This window comes from Lissotriton vulgaris, chromosome 4_1 (genome assembly GCF_964263255.1).
Source record: "Lissotriton vulgaris chromosome 4_1, aLisVul1.2, whole genome shotgun sequence".
NCBI lineage: Eukaryota > Metazoa > Chordata > Amphibia > Caudata > Salamandridae > Lissotriton > Lissotriton vulgaris.
The window spans coordinates 610428042-610451988 of NC_141691.1; the positions used below are offsets into that span (position 1 = coordinate 610428042).

Here is a 23947-nt window from a genome sequence, read left to right on the forward strand (position 1 = left end):
GGTTTTCAGTTGTTTACGGAAATCAGATTCCTTGTCCAGGGCTCTTAATGGGGTGGGGAGCGCATTCCATGCCTTGGCACCCAATACCGCTAAGGATTTACCCCCGCGGGTCTTGAGTCTGAAACCTGGAATGGTCAAGAGATTAGCATTTGAAGACCGTAGTGTGCGGTTTGGACAGTATTTGACAATTTTTTTTCTCAGGTACATTGGGCCTGAATTATGCACCGCGCGAAAGGTGATTGTCAATACTTTGTGGAGGACCCTTTTGGTTATCGGCAGCCAATGTAGTACATTGAGGGCTTTAGTTGCTGAAGATTTTCTTGGCCATTTCAGAACAAGCCTTGCCGCCGCATGCTGTACCATCTGGAGTTTATGGGTAACCACCTTATTGGTACCAGCATACAGGCTGTTGCAGTAGTCAATGCGGGATGTGACTAATGCAATCGTGACAGTTTTCCTAGCTTCGAGGGGCAGTAGGTCAAAGAACTTTCTGAGCATTTTTATTACCCCGAAGCAGGTGCCTGCCACTTTTGCCGCCTGATGTTTGAAAGATAAGTCGGCGTCAAACTGTACCCCAAGGTTACGAGCCGAGGAGGTAGTGTGAGGTGGTATTTCAGCATTCTCGGGCAACCACAGTCTGGGGATGAATTCGTTATTTGGGCCTATGGGCACGATCTCAGTCTTGCCTGTGTTACATTTTAAGTGGTTTTTCCGCATCCACTCAAAGGTGGCCGTCAGGCAACACTTAAGTTTTTCTTCCCAGACCTGGTTTTCTTTGTCCATGACCAGGATCAGTTGAGTATCGTCGGCATATGCTATTACATCTATGCCGTAGGACGATATCAGCTGTATCAGGGGTGCAGTATAGACATTAAACAATGTCGGGCTCAGACTAGAACCTTGAGGTACTCCCGTTGCCAGTGGCTTCTCACTGGAACGATAATCCCCCAAGGTCACCACTTGTCGCCTGTCACTAAGAAAGTTTCTTATCCACTCTAAGGCAATACCTTTGATGCCAGATGTTATTAGCCGGTCTATTAAGATAGCATGTGAGACCGTGTCGAAGGCCGCCGACAGATCTAATAGTATCAGGACGGCCTTCTTGCCTAGGTCTAAAGCTGAGCGGATGGTTTCAGTGGTGAACAGGAGAGCCGATTCGGTGGAATGCTGAGTCCTAAAGCCAGCTTGATTAGGGTGCCATGCCTCATTCTCTTCCAAGAAGTGTGTCAGCTGTTTGTTCACTGTGGACTCAGTGATTTTGCACAATGCTGGGAGTAGTGAAATCGGACGTAGATTAGATAGTGTGGTGGGGTCGGGGAGTTGTTTTTTTTGTAGGGGTTTTACAGCTGCCAATTTCCACTCAGGGGGGACGTAAGCAGTGGACAGAGAGTTGTTGACGATAGTGTTTATGTCCGAGTTAACAATATCAGCAATAAGATGAAGGAGTCCTATAGGGCATGGGTCGAACGGTGATCCTGACTTAGTAGCTAGGATAGCCCGTTTTGACTCCTCCAGGCTGATTGTACGGAAAGCCGTAAGCTGAGGGACTTCCTGCCTAATATTTTCGTCCTCATGAATGTGTTCGAGGGTGGGAACCTCAAAGTCCTTCGTCAGACCCTTAGCCTTTCCCTCAAAGAAGTCTGCGATGGAATCACAAAGTGATTGTGAAGGAGGGATGTCCTGCAAGAGACATTTAGGTTTACTGAAGTCTTTAACGATATTAAAGATTGTTTTCTGTTTACTATTAGCTGTTGCTATAGCTGATGTATAGTACATGATGTATAGCAAGACACTCTAGTGCGATGGGCCTAGATGATGTTCCAATAGCCATAATAAAACAGGATTGCAAAGCGTGAGCAACATTTTTATATCCACTATTTGTCCATTGTTATACCCATGGTGAGAACCCACAATCCTGGAAGGGAAGTATAATTGTTCCACTTTATAAAAAGGGTCAATTAAATTCCCCTGCCAGTTTCAGACAGATCTCTCTCCTGGATGTAACTGGCAAATTATTTGTGAAGAGCATCCTCACTCATCTGCAAGAATGGGCATTTGGAAATTATCTAATTCCCGTAGAACAAACAGGATTTCGTAAAAACAGTGGTACCTTGAATAATATTTCCAACTTGCAATCTTTAACAGTGCGTCGGGGCATGCCGTTACATGCAGCTTTTATAGATTTCTCTATGGCATTTGACCGGGTATGTCGGGGGATATTGTGGAGAAAACTGGTCATAATGGGGATACCAGAGAATTTATTATGATTAATTATTGCACTTCACTCCTCTAATTGAACGCAGGTTTTACTGGGGGAACACAGGGTTCTTCGAGAAAAATAGAAACTAATAATGCGTTGAAGCAAAAGTGCCTTTTGACCCCTCTTCTTTTTTCTATTTATATAAATGGTTTGCAAAAAAAGTGGGTCTCAGCAAATGGGATACCCTAAAATTAGGAAATTTAATGTTGAGTTGTCTGCTATACGCAGATGGTGCCATAATAATGGATTTAACCCCAATCAGAATTCAAAGACACCTTGCTGAGTTGATTAGGTATACAGAAGTATATTATTTAAAAAATAAATATTTTAAAAAGTATAGTTATGATTTTTAGTCATTGGGATGTAAAGTCAGAAAAAACTTGCCTTTGGTTCTTGGGAATTGAGAAACTGGAAGTAGTAAAGTTTTATTCATATTTAGGAAAAATCTTTTCGAACTGGTGTTCCGGCAGCAATCACATGGATCATTGTAAAGGCAAGGCAATTTCACAAGCCTTTGCAATGAATCGATTGTATACACACTGCTGGAAAAGACACTTCACACACATCTTATCAGTCTATAAAATGAAGATACCTCCAGCATTGACCTATGCTTGTGAAACAATTGATGCATAAGAGTGGGATACATTTGAGAAAGTAGAGGCACAGATCTGGCTCCAAATATGTCATTTGAATTGCACTCCTCCTATCGCAGCGATTAGGATTGAATTTGCGCTACTCTCCACTTATGTGCTAACTATGGCTGCATGCTTAAGATGGGTCAACACTCTAGTAAACAGTTCCGAGAATATTTTACGAGTAGTGTTAAGCAACAAAATCTTTGTCAGTATGAAAGAAAAGAGTGCTCTTTTTAGGAATCATTCAAAAGCTTTAACAATGTTCAGCTTAGATAGAGATTGTGCGGCAGTACTCTGTAAACGAGCCTTGAAAATCAGAATAAAAAAAACAATCTATGGGGTTTCTCGCGAAAGAGATATTAAAATGTGCGCAGAGAATAGAAATAATGATTGTATTGTGGGGAGTAGTATTTACAAGAAACTCCATCCATATGTGTTATGGAATCTAAAACATGGAATATGTAGAGTTAATCTGTTGCTTAGACTGACTTTACTTTCTCTAAGAATTGGAACAGGAGCTTGGGAGAGCATTGCTAGACAGGAAAGACTTTGTCACTTATGTAACTCTTAAATACAAGACTTAAATCATGTCTTATTTGTTTGCCCAACATTGCAATCAATACATCGCAGATACCTAAGGAATTGTTTTAAAAAATATAATATTACCAGAGCAGAAGATGCCAGAAACTGACTGCTGCAAAAAAACGATTTAGGCCCAGATCTCTGTACTGGGGTGAATGTATGACATTGTTCTGCATTCTGTCCATCAACTGTGGTTTTTGCATTTGTCACCCCGAGTGGGATGGGTATGCTCAGACGTGAGTCCCATGCTCTCCACACCACTGGAGTCAAGCTATCCTTGCTGAAGACGGCTGATAGCCAGAAACCGGTCCTAGGATGCTTGATTCCGGTCCAGGAAAGACATGGCTTGGCAGTTCGTGCTGGACTGTTCCCATGAGGCACAGGGTCAAGGCTGATTTGCACATGGCCATGTCTGAACTGGGGCAGTGTGGAGTGCAAAAAAAACGATGGATTTAGGCCCAGATCTCTGTACTGGGGTGAATGTATGACATTGTTCTGCATTCTGTCCATCAACTGTGGTTTTTGCATTTGTCACCCCGATTGGGATGGGTATGCTCAGACGTGAGTCCCATGCTCTCCACACCACTGGAGTCAAGCTATCCTGGCTGAAGACGGCTGATAGCCAGAAACCGGTCCTAGGATGCTTGATTCCGGTCCAGGAAAGACATGGCTTGGCAGTTCGGGCTGGACTGTTCCCATGAGGCTCAGGGTCAAGGCTGATTTGCACATGGCCATGTCGGAACTGGGATGGTGTGGAGTGCAAAAAAACGATGGATTTAGGCCCAGATCTCTGTACTGGGGTGAATGTATGACATTGTTCTACATTCTGTCCATCAACTGTGTTTTTTGCATTAGAAGCTGACTGCTGGCATGCCCATCTGAACTTGTTTGTTTTAAAATGTTTCGCTTTTTTAAACAATTTTTAAACATATATTAGAACAGTATTGATTGAGTTACTATGTACGTTTCTGAGCTTTGCACTTTTTCCAAACTTTGTTGCTGCTAGCTAACGAGTACTGTATGCTGATCTCCTATGTATGTATCTGAGCTCTTGCTCTTTTCCAACCTGTTTTGCAGCTAGATATGCTGAGAAAAAAAGTCTGTGTTGTTTGAAATATTTATGCACCATTATAATGCTGCTGGTTATCTTGATCTTGTTCTGTATTGTGAATTAACAAATTCTCACTCTCCACTACATGGTTACGGTTCTGGTTATCTTGTATTGTAATGCGAATTGACAAATCCCCACTTTTTATTCCATGGCTTTAATTTCGAATGTTTTTATGATAGTTTTAGATTATATGTAATGATTTAGATTATAATCTGCGTAAAATTCCCTAAGTACCCATCAATGGTGATCTGATTTATTATGGATCAATCCTCTTGGCACCTGAAAGTTTATTGAATGATTTCCATATTCTTGTTTTTCCTTGTTCTTGTTTGATATGCTATGATGAATTTAGTACTTTACTTTCTCTCTTTTATGGAGTGCAATGTTGATTTTTATATGTATAATTTTCTTTTATGTGGAACTCTTCGGAGTCCCAAATCATAATAAATAAACTGAACTGTTACAGATCTACAGAAAAAAGATCTGAAGGACGAGGTAAAGTTAGAATGGTTTTAACTTCAAACTTACGGGGCATCTCAGTACTATAAACCTGACATTGTGGCTTGCACTCCGTAACAGGAAGGAAAGTCAATTCGTGGGACTGGGCTATATTGGGCCATCCAGGCGATTTAATAGGCCATTGTTTTGCGTGTATTCATCGTTGAAAAAAAAAAGGAAGAAAGGAAGTATGGTGGAACGGCGAAGATCAGCAAGTCCTGACCAGGAGCATGTCCTAGGACCAGGATCGACCAGTAATGAGCACCACAAATCATTAGTTTTCAACCTAACAGATACCAACTTGATAGAAGACCAACACAAGCTTCTGAACAAAGGCTGAATTCTGCTGGAAAATAAAACTCAAGGCATACTTTCAAAACGTATTTGATACATCTATGGAAGGAGACACAGACCTCAGGAGAAAGCCCACCTTCTGTCCACCCAGTGCCTCCGTACCAGTGGAGATCCTAGCCTTCGAGCAAGCTCTCTTCAAAGAAATTAAATCACTAAAGTCTAACAAAAAGCCATTCATTAACATAACGTAAGAAGAATGAACAGCACTTGATGAACTCAAACGTGACAACAATTTCATCATAAAACCAGCAGACAAAGGGGGAGGTCTAGTGTTACTGACACCACAATTGAGAATGCCTGGATTTCCTAAATTCTATAGAATTTTACCAATAGACCCAATTGCAAGATTAAAAACACCATTAATATCATGGTGGAAGAAGCAGAAACAAACTTGTGGATTTCTAGAAAATAATCAGACTTCTTACAAGCTAAGAACCCAAGGACACCTAACTTCAATTCTTTACCCAAGATTCACAAAGACAGAACTCCACCACCAGGGCCTCCTATCATGTCTGGGATCGATTCAATCCTCAAACCCCTGTCACAATTTGCAGACTTCTTTCTCAGACCTATTATGCAATAAACACCTACCTACCTTAAGGATACCCGCTATCTTCGCAACAAACTAAAATACATCAAATATGAGCCTGAAACTGAACTACTAGTACGCCTAGATATCGAGAGCCTGTATACCAGGCTCCCCAGGAAGCCACCCTGAAAACGATTGAAGAAAATATTTTCCAACTGAACTGAGGATTTCACACCCCCAGACATTTTATTCTTGAGTGTTATCGCCTAGCTCTGACCGAACCTTTCTTTGAATACGAAGGTACCCTCTATTTACAAACCCACAGGACTTTAGTGGGCAGCACATTCGCCCTGAGTCAGTCAGGGCTCTAGGTCAGCACTTTTTAAGAAAAACACGCCCTTAACAATGTCAACCCCCACAGATGCAAAATACTCTTCTGGAAAAGATACATAGATGATATCCTAATGATTTGGAAAGGCACAACAGAGAGTCTGCCTTAGTTTCACACATGGCTCAATTCTTGTGATCAATTCTTCACATTCACTTACACAGCCAACAGTACCAGTTTGGACTTCCTAGACATCACCATATTCACCGAAGACAACATTTTAAAAAACAAAACCTATTTTAAACCCTCACCAAAAAACAGTTTACCGTCTTTCAACAGCTTTCACCCACCCCTCTGAGAGAAAATCTCCCTTACAGTCTATTTCTACGTATCAAAGAAATTGTTGGGAAAAAACTGACTATAAACAGCAGACACATGTCCTAATAAGCAACAAGCTAAAAGAGAGAGAATACCAGACAAATTAATATCCAAATGCCAAAAAAGAGCGCAGAACCAGAATCACAATAGACTTCTCAAAACCACCACCAAAAATCAAGATAAACACGTTCTCACTTGTGTAACAACATACAGTAGCTCCACAAACAAAGTAAAACAAGCCATTAACAAACACTGGCACATTCTAACCTTGGTAACTCTCAAATGGCCAAAACCTAGACTTGCTAATAAAAGAAGCAAGAACATCTGTGACTTATTAGTCCACATCAGACTGGTACCACAAAAGAAAGAACAAGGAACCATACTCACGACATGGGGCAGGACCCCAGTCACAGGCCACTACCCCTGCAGGTCATGCTCTGTCTGCCATCTCACACAACCAACAAAAACATTACAACTTTCCAACAAACTACAATGGACCTTGAGACGCGATACTAACTGCAACTCAACTCACGCAATTTACTTGATGACATGCCCTTGTAACAAAAAATACATCGTCATGACATGCCTAAAAGTAAAACAACAAATAGGGGTGCATCGCAGCACTATAAGATGCAAAAAGCCTACCACTAGGATGAGCAACCATTACATAACCCAACAACACACAACAAAGAACCTGTGCTGGGTCATCTTGGAGACTTTGGGTACCATGCACAAGAATGCAGAACGCATCCTGTTTAAAATAGAACAGAAATGGGTGTATCGTTTGAGAACCTATGATGAGGGATCAAAAGATGCTATTCCATGGTCTTCATTCCAAAAATGAACAGCTGCCCATCTCTCCCAAAAATGTCACTACTGAAGCACAAGATCTGATAACTCACCCCCTATTTTTTTTTGACAAAAATCGCGGGTTACGAGTACTCAACGAGTACCGTACAAGTACCCTACGCGTACCTTTCCGAGTACGAGCTGCATGCTCATTGGCTGTGAACACTCCAAACCAGGAAGTGTTGGCAGCCATCTTATGCTCGGTAGACTGAGGCACAAGAAAGCAGAAAAACAAACGTGTAGAACGCAAAAAGGGGGCAGGGTATAAGCACCCTGACCCCCTAGGCCTGCTCAGCTGGTCCCACAAGGACCCCCAAGGACCCCCATTTTTTTTTTTTACAAAAATCGCGGGGTATGAGTACTGTACAAGTACCGTACAAGTATCTATGCGTACCTTTCCGAGTACGAGCTGCATGCTTATTGGCTGTGAACACTCCAAACCAGGAAGTGTTGGCAGCCATCTTGTGCTCGGTAGACTGAGGCACAAGAAAGCAGAAAAACAAACGTGTAGAACGCAAAAAGGGGGCAGGGTAGAAACAGCTTGACCCCCTAGGCCTGCTCAGGTGGTCCCACAAGGACCCCCAAGGACCCCCAATTTTTTTCTTTAAACCCAGTCTGCTTTTTTTCAAATTACCCCCCGGGGGACCTAATCCCGGGGGTATAGTGAAAAAGAAGTGTGGGGGGGCCCAATCCCTCCCACACTGCCCCGGGGACCACCACCCCCGGGGCAAAGCAACGTAGCCCCCTGGCGCATACTGTAGGTTCCAGGTGGGCTAGTTGTCCCCCATGGACCCCCAGTATGCAAGGGGAATCGGTTCCCCCTCTGCAAATGCGTTAGGGGGCTGCGTTGCAGAGAGGTGTAAAAAGGAGGGTGGCCTCATTACACCTCTTTGCAATGCAGCCCCCTGGCGCATACTGGAGGTTCCTGGTGGGCTAGTTGGCCCCCATGGACCCCAAATATGCAAGGGGAATTAGTTCCCCCTCTGCAAACGGGCCCGGGGGCTGCGTTGCAGAGAGGTGTAAAAGGGGCGTTGCCTCATTACACCTCTCTGCAATGCAGCCCCCTGGCTCATACTGGAGACTCCTGGTGAGCTAGTTGGCCCAGAGGGACCCCCAGTATGCAAGGGGAATTAGTTCCCCCTCTGCAAACGCGCCCAGCGGCTGCATTGCAGAGAGGTGTAAAAAGGGGCATGGGCTCATTACACGTCTCTGCAACGCAGCCTCCTGGCGCATACTGGAGGTTCCCGGTGGGCTAGTTGGCCCCCAGGGACCCCCAATATGCAAGGGGACTTAATCCCCCAACTTAGAACACTCTACAGGGCGCGTTAGCACGGCGGTGAAGGTAGGGGGAGGGGCTTGAGGTGATGTGAGTGCAAACATGCCCTTAGGCGCGTTTTAAGTTTGGGAATTAATTCCTGTTCAATCCAGAGGTCCCCTAAGGGGCAACTAGTCCAACAGGTATCTCCAGTAAGCGCCACAGAGCTGTGTTGCAGAGTGTTGTAAAAAAGGGGGCGTGCCCTTTGAATGACTCTCTGCAACACAGCTGCCTGGCGCATACTGGAGGTAGCTGGTGGGCTAGTTGGCTCACAGGGGACCTCAGGATTGAAGAGGAATTAATTCCCCAATCTAGCTCACTACTATTCCGGAAAAGTAAATTTAACTGTACTTACCAGTAACTTGAATTTCCTTCCATAGGATATCATTGCCGGCTATATAAAATATAGATAAATTAAAAAAATATTAAATAAAAAAAAAATATATTACAATTTCAATATTTTTAAAAACATTTTTTTCCAATTTATATTAAAAATGTGTAATGTAATTTAAAAAATAAAATATCTAATAATAAATAGTTTAAAATAATGTAGTAAATTAGTATAAAAAATAACAATTAATACATTTAACTCCTTCGACGCTCATGACGAGCTCAGCTCGTCATGGTGTACACCTCCATACACTCATGACGAGCTGAGCTCGTCATGAACAATGGGGATTTTAAATGATCAGCGCAGGAGGAAAATAACACTAGCATCGATGGTGTTTAACATTTTAATTTACAAAACCTTTGAAATTCACAGAAAAAAACATAGGTTTCTGCCACGTTATAGTTAAAAATTGGCATTTAAAAAACCTTAGAAATTCACTGAAAAAACCATAGGTTTCAGCCATGTTATAGATAAAAATTAGCATTTAAAAAACCTTAGAAATTCACTGAAAATACCAAATGTTTCACACACGTTATAGTCAGGAATTAGCATTTAAAAAACCTTAGAAATTCACTGAAAAAACCATAGGTTTCACACGTTATAGTTAGCTGGACATTTCACTCACACAAAACCATTGAAATTCCCCCTTTATAGTTGATTCAGCTAACTATAACTCGCGTGCCCGCAATGCACTGCTGATGACGTCACATATTACATAATAAGGGTAGCTTATAAAGCGCTTGGTTACGCAGAAGCGTGTCCCCGCGCTACAACTGAAGAACTCTGTGCGAGGTTGGAGACCAGTGATCAGTTATCTGGAGAACAGGTATGTTTTTAGGTTCTTGCGGAAGCTGTATTCGGATGGATCCAGATGGAGATGGAGAGGGAGGGAATTCCAGCTTTTCGCTGCCAGATGGCGGAAGGAGCGTCCGCCCATACGGGCCCTTTTGACCCTTTTGATCACTCAGGACATGGTCAGTGACATCACTCATGACATCACTGGTGACATCTCAAATGGCATCACTGATGACATCACTGATTACATCATCCTTGTGAAAGAGTGGCAGACCTCCTCTCAGCGTAATATAACCCTTGATACACACATTCAAAAATAGAAACTAAAATTTTCAAAAAAATGGAGATACCAATTCCATTTAGAACAACCTATTCAGTAATTCCAAAATCTACATACACATCCAGTCATTCAGTAACAGTTCTATATAGGCACTCATACATGTACTCATTCATCATATGTGCTCATACACCTATACATCTTATTACACACGGACACTCATCTATAGAGTTACTCACACATGCAAATAAACTATCAAACATCCATTTACTTGCATATACAGCTATACACCTACCACTACACTTACTTCTACAGAATCATACACATTCTTACTCTCTTAAACAATCACTTATAGAAACCTTTTATGGCCCCCACATCAAACCTAGGGGTTCGGGGGTCTACCCTGCCCCCTTTTGGTCATTTCCCCTTTGTTTTTGCCACCTCTTGTGTCTCGATCCTACCGAGACACAAGATGGCGGCCGCTCCGGACTGTTTGGAATGTTGACAGACACCCGAGAGCCAATCAGCTTTCCGCTCGCGAACTCGCGTAGCGCGCTGGTACGCGCTCCGGTGCGCGTACCGGGGCGCGCTTATAGATATATATATTTTTCTTAACCTAAATTACTCAAAATCCACTGGAACATATATCTTGAGACATAGCAAAGGCATATCGGGCTACCAGTCCCTACAATTTTGCCAAGTTTGGCGGAAATCCATTCAGCCGTTCGGGCTATGAGTCCAACTGCCCTATGGAAATTAACATGGGGAAAACACGTTTTGGGACCCCCCTTTTATCTCGGCCCCCGCTTGACGAATCCCCCCCAAACTTTCAGGGAAGGCTGAGAGGCAAATTTGAGGACAATTTCAGGCAGATCCCTCAACCGGCGCAAAAGTTATTCCCAATAGAATGTTGCGGATTCCTTATACAAAATAATCCTAACTATAACTACCTACTGGCGACCGCCAGTAGGTAATATATATATATATATATATATATATATATATATATATATATATTTATATATGCCATGAATTCCGCCAAGTCCCCAAATCTCACTCCAGGGAAAAAAACGAAGCCGGACCCTTTCGGATATTTTGCAAATATCAGTTTATTTCATCCAGTAGTGCATAGAACACGCCGCCATGACGCGTTTCGGGACCTCCGTCCCTTGATCACAAGACATGGTCGATCGTACACCCATCCCTCTTAAAGTGCTAGTACACAGTCAGCTGACCCCACAGCCTGTGGAAATAAAACAAACAAACTTCAGCCTAGTTCAGTAGCGCTTGAGTCATAGATTACTTTTTGTTCAATTTCAATAAAGTGCTTAGTGATCCAGAACACATTTTAAGTTTAACCATGCATAATTTTTAAAAAAAACAAACATTTTGAAAAGAGAATATCACTCTTCCTTGATCGTTCAGTCCTTACTCCCAATGTTTCCTCATAATCATTTCCTCATAGATAAATTGATTAAAAAATTTGTTTTGAACCAATTTAGAAAAATAAATTATTTCTACATAATATATTAAAATCATGTAAAAAAATATATATATACATTTATATACACTTTGTACATTCTGTGCAAATTCGCTATCTCTTGTGCAAATCGTGCAAAAGGAAAAACATCATTGTTTAAATGGGAGTACATGGCTTGGATCACTTTTTTCAAAATTGTGCCCCAGTGGGCATTTGCTGCTACATCTAACCACTGCATCCACACTGCTGCAATATGAGTTCAATTGCTGGGGCACGATAAGAGAATATCATAATCATAATTATGATACTTAAAACCCATATAACCTGGTGATATATATATATATATATATATATATATATATATATATATATATATATATATATATATATATATATATATATATATATATATATATATATATATATATATATATATATATATATATAATATATATATATCTATATATATGATACAAAGTTGCCCTTGTGAAGACGCCAACACGCTGGGGAGCTTTCACCTTTCTTTATTAAGGATCGCTGGTTGATTACAGGTGCCTCCTCTCACCATGAGAAAGCCTGACGCGTTTCGAACGGCAATCGTTCTTTATCAAAGGCTCCATTGTCCGATCACCTGCAAGCTTGTGTTCTTATGAGTGCGTTACACAGCTTAAGCCCCGCCCTGAGGGGCGTCGACACAGCAAGTGCCGCTGGTCCTTGTAGTTTCTCCCGTGAGTGCTGCAGGCGAAGGTAATGTTAAGTGTTGCCCAAGTGGGTTGGGGATGAGGCGGCACGAGGCAACAACCTGCTTTTACAAGTCCTTAACTTCTGGAACTCCCCAGTTCAAGAAACAGTAACCCGTGCAGGTCACTGCTAGAACCGCCTTGGCAGTGGAGCGTCTTCGCGACCGGGCTGGCCGCTAAAATCCACACGATACAAAGTTGCCCTTGTGAAGACGCCAACACGCTGGGGAGCTTTCACCTTTCTTTATTAAGGATCGCTGGTTGATTACAGGTGCCTCCTCTCACCATGAGAAAGCCTGACGCGTTTCGAACGGCAATCGTTCTTTATCAAAGGCTCCATTGTCCGATCACCTGCAAGCTTGTGTTCTTATGAGTGCGTTACACAGCTTAAGCCCCGCCCTGAGGGGCGTCGGCACAGCAAGTGCCGCTGGTCCTTGTAGTTTCTCCCGTGAGTGCTGCAGGCGAAGGTAATGTTAAGTGTTGCCCAAGTGGGTTGGGGTCATGTGAGTATTTCGTTTTTTTCCTATCGTAGGATTGGTGCACTTTCTTCTTTTAAAACTGTAGATTGTCCTTTGTAGGATGCAGGATTGCTTACAAGCATAGTTTGCAAGGGGCGCTGTGCTGAGTTAATGTAGATTCGTGCTACTTACAGCCCCAAACAGGTAGAAGGTGGTGCTCCTCTCCACGGCAGGGCTGCCATGAAATAATTTTGCAGTTCAGGAGCGCTGTCGTGTGACCTCTCAAGCTTTTGAGCACCTTTGAACTGCAAAATTATGAGGGACTACTTATCCCAGGATGCAATGATGTTACTGCCTGAGACCACGCACGTGGCAGGTAATCCATGTACCAATAAAGCAGGAAATGATGTCATGTGAGCATTTGGACTGCTGGCAAGAGTTCGAATGCACAATAAATGGACTTTTTATTAAGCTTCCTGTGGCCTTTCTCAATTGTGCTTCCTGACTGTGTTTGATTTATGGGGCTTGCACGCCTAACGAGGAAGGCTCACTGTGCTCAAGCAGGTCTGCTCAATCTTGTATTTCGAGTTTGGGACTGTCAGAAGGAAGCATTTGCAGGCTGCAATTCAGGACTGGAGCCTGCAAAAGTTCGCATTTGAAAACTGTAAAGCAGCGCAGCCCTGTCACTGAACACTGTGCATCTACCCACTGGGGCTGAACATTTGCATTTTTAAATGGTGAGTGAGCGTCGCTTCCACTTGGATTAAAAACTACGAACACCATGAGGCATTGTGAATGCCACGCCTACACAAGCAGGTGTTCTTAATTGATAAAGCAACGTGAGGCTCACTTTACCTTTTGTGCCACTGATGAAAGGAAGGTATTTCCAGAAACGCGTCTGGCAGAGCACTTTATTTAAGAAGCCGGTTGTACTGAGACTGGACTGCTGGCAAGAGTTCGAATGCACAATAAATGGACTTTTTATTAGGCTTCCTGTGGCCTTTCTCAATTGTGCTTCCTGACTGTGTTTGATATATATATATATATATATATATATATATATATATATATATATATATATATATATATATATATATATATATATATATATATATCTGTAATTTTCTTCCTGTTTAGGAACAAAGGTGAGCCGCACACGAAACTTCAATGCAAACGCATTTATTGAGCAGGTTGCAGGCGGTCTTCCTGACGCGTTTCGTTCAGTGACTCTGAACTTCTTCTGAGGTACACCCACAAGCGGAAATGTTCGTTAGTCCCAGGTGTGTCTTATTTATCATTGCCGACCTCTAGTGGACTTTCACGGTGGTGATTAACACGGCATGATGGTACCTGTAGTATACGAGCTCCGTGATATACATATATATATATTTATATATCACACAGTGCACTGACAGTATGATCTCTAGGACTGTAAATACTTCATGTCACATAATGGGGACCTTGTGCAAATGACATTGGCTTGGTTTTAGAATTTAACAAGTTCACTTTATTGAGGAGACTCACTAAAAATTCTAAATTTGCATCTGCTGCCCAAATTGCTGTAAGAACTATTTCTGTCCCTTTAATCAAACTATACATAATAATAAACAAATCAATATTCTCCAATTTAAAGCTCTAATGCCACATATCCTCTCTTTTCCCTCCAATTCTCCTTCCAGTTGTCGTCATGAACACATAAGAAAATCCAGACACAGACTATTTCTTGTCAACCATGTTATTAAAACAAATAGGAGGTAGAGAAAGAACGATTGTAAGGATATATCCGCCTCCCTGCATTTCTCACTGCCATAACACCTCCTGCTTCAATTCCTCCTAAGAATGTATTACAACCACCATGAAATTTACTAGGACATATACAGCTCAAATCCCTGTTAATGTGGGCTACGAGCAAACAACTAGACTTGTGGTGTTATCTTATGCAGAAGAGTGATGCAATAAACCAGGCCTTTTCAAGTCTCGTCTGAAGAGCTTGGTATCTGCCAGAGCCCATGTCAACACAACACAGCATAAAACAGATAACATGCAACCAACCATACAGAGAATGGAATGGCTTTGGGTTAGTCTCCTTAAGTTATTAACTTGTTGGGGCATGTGTCCTTCAGGCGGTGGCTTTCTCTGCAGCCTGAGGCAAAATCCTTTTTGAGATTTACAAACCAACGCCAATTGGGAAATGGGCCTAGGCAACTATTGCTCCCTAGGACTGTGTGAGGTAATACACGGGAGGGATGAGGACAATCTCTGTAGCACATGTCCCCGACCCTTCACTACAAGCCGTAGAACTAGTACCCAGGCTTCAAATAAGACTTATAACAGAACTCCATCCTGAATGTATCTGTTCTTCTATTCTTGATGCCATGGTTATCAACCTGTTGGGACCAAACACATCTCCTCGCACCTATACCTCCATTAACAATGTGTGTCAAACAAAGAAGGAACCCACTCTGCATACTGACACTGGATAAAATCCCAGAAAAAATGGCCCAATTAACTCTTCAATAACCTCCCCAAATGGTACTATGCAAAGGGATGAGAGGGTGGGAAAACCAAGTCCTTGAACACTTTGGCACCAGCAGGGTTGGTTGCGTTGGTGGTAAAATGGGGCAGCTAGTCAAAACAGACTCCTGACACCTGACTGACTGTATTGACAAATTGGGATTAGAAAAGGGCCGGTTTTGAGCTCTGTGTAGGGGACTGGGTTCATCTGGGGACTCAACACCGGCAGTGACTGGAGTCAGTGAAATGCAAGAGCAAGCTGCTGCCTCTGGCAAGCCCAGGGTACTGAAGCGGGTTCTAGGTTATGTTAGAAGAGGCTAGTAACATGTGTCCCTGAGAGGCAGGCGTGCAACTCCCATTGGGCTCAAAGGGCATCAACTCCCCCCCCCCCCTTTGTTGCGGGGGTCAGCCTGGCTGAGACAGCTTCCCGGGCACACACAAGGCAGCAGCCGAGGACTTCTCAGGTCTTTAACCCGTTTACTGCGGCGGTAATTTTGCCGTGGTGCGGGACGTTCCATTGAGTGGACAGGGCCGCGTCGGCAATGGACTTGCGCAGCACTACCGAGGTAGTGCTCACAACGGCCGTTGCCCGACGGGCGCACTTAAAGGGTTAAAAGACCATTTTTTTGCTAACGAGGCTTTGTTGTGTTTTCACCACTTCTTAGAGCCCCTGCACCTCCACTCTGCATATTGCTGGAATAATCAGTGAAATTCCCTCCCGAAATTTTTAGTAGCCCCCCCGAAATTTGCCTCTAGTTGCGCCTCTGCTGTGAGGCCAACAAGGCTGAAGGGGAATCAGCACTTGTTGAACTTGAGCTTTTGAATAATAGTTGGGTCATTTCAGAATCATTCACAGGCTTGATAGTTGTCTCGGAAATGCTGGTGTGATTAGAGTTAAATACCTCCGAACATTGATTCTGAAAAGATGGTAAGGCCGGAAAATGCCAGTGGCATTTCATACAGGCTCCTAGAAAAGCTGTGATATCTGGGCAACAATTAGTCATATCATGTTACACGTCATCCTCGGTGTTTCAGAAAACTGAATTGGCTGCAAATGTAATATCTACGAATGAAAGCCCACATCTATTTTTGTCCTAATACTCAGGTTTTGGAAGTGGAAACACTATTTGAATGCACACTTCACTTCAGCATATTCACATCTGAGAATAGTTTGTGGATCAGAAGTAATAAACGATGTGTCTGCAATGTTATTGTGGCCTCTTAGTGGAGTAAAGAAAAGTCAACAAAAGTGAATTATTGACCCTCCCATATGTGGCCCGCCATATATTGAACATGGAGTGATGAAAATTTGAATTTACAAACCTATAATCTTCAGGTTAACCCTGAAGTCACTGCTTAATGTTAGAACTGTATCAAGGTCATTAAAAACATTTCATCTGATAAAAGGGGACGCTCTTTTGAAGCAGCCTGTGGGGAGCGGCTGATATTGCGGCAGCACTTTTACCTTCTGTGCCGTGAGGGGAACGGCGGCATCACTCCACATCCTGTTTCCTGAGCCGTGAGGGGAACGGCGTGGAAAGAACTACATCACCCAGCAGCCCCTGGGAGCGGGCGCAGGGAGGCGGCGTCACAGCGGCCCTTAAAGGTGCACAGCCCTCACGCACCGCGGGACGCGCGCGGACGTCGCCGGGCTAAGCCAGGGCCAAGGGCGGGCCCGTTTGAGCCCGTTCAAGACTGAATGAGGACGGGACGGGACCAACCCCTTTTGCCTGCAATCTTTCGATTTAGCCAAGGTTAGTACTAAAATAATTTGGTTATCCCTGCTGATTGACTCTCATAGTACAACTTTCACTCCATTTGTTCCCAGGAGCCATTGTTACAATCTAAAACTCTAATGGCGTCTTCTAAAGTTGGGAAGGGGAGAAAGTCGATCCCATGGGGGTCGTTTGAAGGAACCCTGGATCAATTCCTTACCAGGGCTTCTTCTATGGTGGCACACCAAATAGACATTACAGAAAGGAGGTTATCCCTAGATCCAATTTTCGATAAACGGTTGTCTTTGGGCTGTTTGGCACAGGCACCATCGCCTAACCAGCAAGGATCTGATGATATTGATTCCGTGGATGGCGGCAGCGTGGGCTGTCATCAGGTGCAAATAGAACCTAGACCTCCGGATTCCCCGGCTAGCATGGATGCCAATGTGCCTATGCCCAAAAACACGACTCTTTGGGACCGTCAACCTTGAGATTACAAACACGATCTGCCAGTACCTCAAAAACGGGCGTTGAAGCCCCTGTAATAGTCTCTAAAAGGAAGCGTGGAGGTGCTCCTATAAACAAGAGCAAAGCTAAAATTCAGAAATGTAACAATATGGGGGAAGTAAAACTGACAACAATTACTGATAGCTCAGTTTCCTACCAGCGGAATGATCAAGTGCCTACGATCCTATCATCCCCTGATGTTGTAGGCTTCACAGAACATGGAGAGGACTTCGGGTTAAAATGGAAAACATCTTTACCAAGTCCTGTCTTCCCCTCCATGATAGACTTAATGCTATCAAAAGTTGACTCTCACACCTAGAACAACTGCATGTAGCTGCTCCAGGGGAGGGGGGAGGTCATAGAGCGAAAGGTGTTAACACTACCATAGAAAGGCCGCCAGGGCGTGTCAATGTAGCCTGCCACTCTACCGTGCTGCCTGAAACGAATAATCCGGTCAGCACGATTCCCCAAAGTGCGCCGGCCGGGGACCACATAGTTCAATTTAGTGAGAGTATTGCAAATAATAACTCAGAAAGGGATAGAGCAAATATGAACGAGGGGGGCAGAGGGTTACCAAATTTGCAAGTTTCACCCAATAGGAGTACTACCCGCGATGTTCCAGTAATTGAACAAAAATGTTTAGATTCCCCCCGAGTCTGCCCCGTATGTAATAGTTCTTGTTCGGGTTCCAACCCTGGAGCAGGGGAAAAGGGAGGACTATGGGGACCTCAAGTATAAATGCATCCACTGGCTGAACTCCAATAGGCCACTTCCCTTGCACGCATCCAGTGAAATTCTTTTCGCTCGTCGCGTGGATTGTGTGGGGCCACGGGCAAAAAGCACAAGGGGAGATTGGATAGTAATTAATTTTAGGAGCAGTTGGGTGGTGGACTATATTTGTAACTGGGCCCCGGTCTGTCCTGGATCACAAATCCAATCTCTCCCCCTAACCTATTTTTATCCGACCACTATTGGTCCTAGAGGGGGACAGCCCTGGGGAGGTAGTGATACTTTGGGCTCCAGGGTTCGGGTTGCACAAGTTGCCCGATGGGAGGCAACACATATACCTCTAGCAGTGACCGGTTTCCCTTGAGCAACAAATACAGCGTTCTAGACCAAATAGACTGACGGCTAACCAGTTGCCTACCCCAACCCTCCCTTGATGCTGTGCAGGGTAGACCCGTAACCCGAATAAGCCCTAAGATCTATGTGTGCTCAACCAATGTATACAGTCCCCAGGGGGGCAAACAAGCTAGGGAGGATTCATGGTGTGTGTGTAGAGGGGGCAGTGGGGTCAATATGGTTGATGCAGTGCCTGGAACCTCTCAAATAACAACCCAGGAGGATTTCAGTTATGCTGTATCCCCGGTGGAAGGAGGGAGGAACTACGAGAAGGAGATACAGGAGATGGGACCAAGCTTCAGTGGGAATACTATTCTGGACCCGCTTACCCAGGACGAATATTCCAATTTAGTCCAACCTGTAATTGAGGTGCGAGAGCCAAAAGAATCTATTAAAATTCTCTCCTGGAATGTGGCCGGGATAAAAATAAACTGTCCTGCCCAGACTGGGGAGCATTTGTGGAGAAAAGTGATGTTTGTCTATTCCAGGAGACTTGGGCGCTGGAAGATTTTCAGAGGAGAGGGTTTTCCACCATCAGCATATTGGCAACCACGAAGGGTAGGGGCAGAACCTCGGGGTGACTTAGCATTTGGGTGGGTATTCATCTGGGGGCCAAGGCAGTACAGATCCCTACTGGCTCTCTTGATGTGCAGTGTGTCCTCCTATCACTTCCAGAAAATAGACAAACTGCCCTAATAAACATCTACTCACGACCAACCCCGAGTAGGAAGGAGTCTGGAACTATCGACTAACTTAGGCAGTTTATTTTAACCCTTGATCCTGCAGTCACCCTAACAGTGGGTGGCGATTTCAACTGTCAGTTCGAGCCCCTTTCTGATGTAATTCAAGATGGCCTAGATGATGAGGACCAGCACTGGTATATACCGGAACCTCAGATTCCGGTAGTTAGAGCTTGGTCCCCGCTGGCCCTCCAAATAACTCCCTTACTCTCTTGTCCTCTCTTAGAGCTTGTAATGGGAGGACAAATTCAGATAGACCTGGCCGAATGACCTTCAATAGAGCAGGTCAAAATTCCATTCTTGACTACATCTTGGTGGAATCCAGAACATGGAGCCTGGTCCTGGACTTCCAGATTTATTCTAGGAAAGATAGTGGCCATAACCCTTTGGTCATGACATTGAAACCAGGGAGTCTGGGTTTGTCCAATCCAGATCTTGATCCAAACTTATTAGATCCCCCGCTTTTAATAACTAATAGCAGGCGGAGAGTTAAATGGCCACATATACTAGGATCCACTAACAAACTTGCTGACCTATATCAAAGGGCCTTGCCGCATTTAAGTGATATGGGCGAGGTGGGGGTTGATGCCCCGCAACATGGATTAGGGGATAAGCCTTTAAATATACATAAAAAGCTCATCGTAGAACTATCCGACGTGTTTCACCCTGAAGGAAGATCAAAGGTAAAACCTGTTTTGGCCCATCCATGGTATAATGCCATTTGTAGGAAAGCTAAAAAGAATTTGATACTTGCGGTTAAAACACAGGATAAGACCAGGATAAAGCAATATCGGCTTTTGCATAAGCTGGCCATTCAGAAGGAAAAGAGAGAGTGGGAGGCAGATAGTTGGGAAGACCTCAGAATTGCATTGAAGTCTTAAGATTCGAAATCTTTCTGGACAATTGTTAGTTGTGGGAGTAGGGCGGGTAATTTGGCAATTGAATCAAACATAGCCGCGTCTGCTTGGGAAGCACACTTTGGGGCCTTGTATGCCTCCTCGAGCGATGATGGCCCCGTAACTTTACTCCCATGCCTCCTCCACGAGCATCGACTGGAGGGGGCCTGGGAGATTTCCCCCTTAGCGGTGGAAGCTGCAATTTCAAAACTGGTTCCTAACAAGGCGCCCGGTCTAGATAAACTACCGGGGGACCTTTTCCGGCCTGAACCGAAAATATGGGCTCCTTACTTATGTGTTCTTTATAATGCCATTAAAAGGTATGGATCCTCCGGACACCTGGCGTGGTGCCGAAATAGTCCCCATTTATAAAAAAGGCTGCCTCCTCAAACCGTCTAATTACAGGCCCATCAGTCTGATAGACGTTACTCAAAAACTGATGGGACGGATCATCCTAAAAAGAATACAGAGTTGGATGTAAGAAAATTAGATTATATCCCCTTTTCAGGCTGGTTTTAGGGTAGGCACATCTACTTTGGACCAGCTATTTAGACTCCAGGTTTTATACTGGAAAACTGTGAGTGTAGAGGGTGGCAGCCTCTACATGATCTTCGTTGACCTGCGGTCAGCGTTTGACATGGTTCCCAGGCGTAAACTGTGCAGTGTACTAAATGAACTTGGTCTACCACGCTACCTCTTGAATGTCTTAATGAGGCTCCATATTGGTACTTATGCGCAAGTTAGGTGTGGGAAGCTCGCTTCCCGGTGAACCAATGGGTGCGCCAGGGATGCGTCTTGGCCCCCACCTTGTTCTGCCTGTGCATTAATGGATTAGTTAACCACCTCCTTGGAGCCAAGGATATAGGCACCCCGAGGTTAGTTACAGGACGGGTGCCCGCATTGATGTTTGCGGACGACACTCTGTTGTTGTCCAGGACATCAACCGGCATCCAACGAACCTTGGATGGCTTCGCTGACTTCTGTACATCAAGATGTCTGGAGATAAACCTAGATAAAACTAAGTTTATGATGTTTAATCCCCCGAGGCAGACACGCCCGAACCCCATTCTGGGTGGAATCCCATTGGAGCGAGTTAAAACCTTCGAGTATTTGGGTATCACTTTGGGAATGGGATTCACAGCTGGCGAAGGTAGCACTTAAGCTAACAAAAGTGGTGGGGGGGATCCAGAAATTGCATAGAGAGTCTGAGTTTAAGCCTGCGGGTCCAGTTATTGAAATTTATAATGTGCAGGTTAGATCGGCAGCATTATAAGGGGACGAACTTTGGGGTCACCAAAAATCTCCTAACTTAGCTAAGGTAGAACACGCATTTATGAGGAACATTTTGGGCCTTCCAGTGAGTACTCCTCTTGAACCTCTTCGCATGGGCCTAGGTCTACTCATTGTCGAGGAGGTTATGACACTACGCCCTTTAACATATTGGAAAAGACTATGGTCCGTGACTGAACTTGTCTGTTATAAAAATGAATTTAGGGAAATCTGGGACGCACTGAAAGGCAAGAAGATCCCGTGGTTGACCCACATGAAGGAAACTTGCATCAGGATTGGCCTAACAGAGCTCTGGGGTACTCCTGATGTAGCTTGTCCAGAGTTAACCAAAGTTGACTTGGTTTGACACTATAGGAATTATAATTTAGCATCCCTCCATGCGAGTTCTGAGGGAGGGGGAGACTGACCACTGAGTTCCTCCAGGTTAAAGCAGACTACCTAAGGGAAGAATTCTTAGACCTGATGTACCCTGCATCAGCCAGAATGCAATTTAGATTTGGTACTCTTTCGCTTAGAGTGTTCACCTGCAAATGGGACAGTAACAAGAGTACGGATTGCCCAGTTTGCGAACACAACCTGGAAAACGAAATTCATGTCTTCTTTTTTTGCCCAGCGTACCAGGTTGCACGAAAACATTGGGTGTTACCAATCTGTAGAAATCTTGGCTTGCGCCAGTGTGCCCAAGCGTTTAGAGTGCTAAAGTACGATACGCACCGCCCTATTATTTTTGCCCTCTCCCGTTTCGTGAATGAAATGTGGCATAGACGCAGGAAATTGATTCATGTAGCCATTGACCAGTAGGAACTATTCTCTTTTACTTATAATGTAACCGTTCGATAATGAATTCAATGTTTAATCAGGTTTTACGTTATTGTATTGAGCTATTGCTCTAAATTAGTTAATATTTGTACTTTACTATTGTATTTTAGGTGGAGTCCATATTTATTATCTTAATCTTTGTATTGTATGTATTTTTATTATGCACTTTCATGGTCCGCTGTGACCGAAATAAAGTTATCGAATGGAATGGATAAAAGAGCTCTTATTGGAAGAATGGGCTTGACAACCATGATGATTTAGGAGAATGAGATGCGGAAATACAAAAATTATGCAAGAAAGCAGCATTTTGCATGCCTGTGTTTGCATGTCGTGGCTAAGTTCAACAAGGTTTGCTTCGCTGACTTTCTGTTGCAGCATAGTTTTTTATATTTTCGAAGCATCAAAATAGCAGTTTGCTGCAACGCATTGCGATAAAATCTTGAACCTTGACAGAGGTTGATGGAAACAGATACCACCCTTGGAGGCTGTAGAAAGAGACAGGTGCTCGTGCTTCGTCAGCGGTCTGCAGGTTTACCTACTCCACAGAGGTCCCCTGGGGGGACCCCCCCCCCCTCCATGCACACTCAGGTGCGTGTGTTTTGGTTCGGGTCCTGCGCAGCCGCAGCACACCGTGGAGTTCTGATCCCAGCACGCGCAGTAGTAGTCGCCGGAGTCCTCGCGCTGCAGCTTGCTCACTATCAGGGTGTAGCTGTCCCCCCTCTGCTCGGCGTACATCTTGTCTTTGCTGATTTCAGGCGCTAAATTCACGGCGATGGATGACGAGTGGTATAGCAGGCGGCTGAGGCGGCGCTTCTCCGGGCCGCCTCGCCGGTACCAGTGCATGAGAAGCCCCGTGGAAGACACCTCACCGTCGTGGTCCCTGCAGCTCAGCACCACTGTTTTGCCCGCCCCTTTGGTGATAGAAATATCCTGCTGCTTCAGCTTCAGGGCCCAGACTGCAAGGAAGACATGAGAGAGAAATGAGCAGGGAGCGTGGGTGACTGCACTGAAAGAACAAGCACATGCAGCGAACTCCGTGCATATAATAAACCAGTGTACATACCAAGGCTCATATGTGCCCAGAAGGATGCTATGTTCAGCAGCATGGTGGCAGCTCGAGGCGCATGCTCTTCCTGACTGGAGAAAGCAGCAAGAGCTATTACTGGGTGTCTTCTAATGCGTGTCACACAGATTCACATCAGTTATACACGTCAGAGGAAAGGAGGGAGGGGGCTTTAAATGGGCAGGTCCCGTCCGGTACTGAGTACCTGCACTCATTTAATTTAAAAGGGAGAGTACCTGCTATTCTCACCACATTTAATGGGAGACTACTGGCACTTCTCAGGAGCAAACATGTACTCTAA

General features: G+C 44.2%; 1 protein-coding gene across 1 annotated transcript in view; it reads right to left on the reverse strand.

Annotated features, from left to right (window-relative positions):
* TARP (TCR gamma alternate reading frame protein) overlaps positions 1-23742 on the reverse strand; it is a 394614-nt gene extending 370872 nt beyond the window's left edge. The window contains exons 1-2 of the mRNA XM_086966829.1: positions 23647-23742; positions 23214-23539 (exon numbers count right to left, since the gene is read on the reverse strand). Coding sequence (XP_086822955.1) covers positions 23214-23539; positions 23647-23689 — 369 coding nt within the window. The 5' untranslated portion in view covers positions 23690-23742. The remainder of the gene's footprint in view (positions 1-23213; positions 23540-23646) is intronic.
* Between the last annotated feature and the right edge of the window lie 205 nt (positions 23743-23947).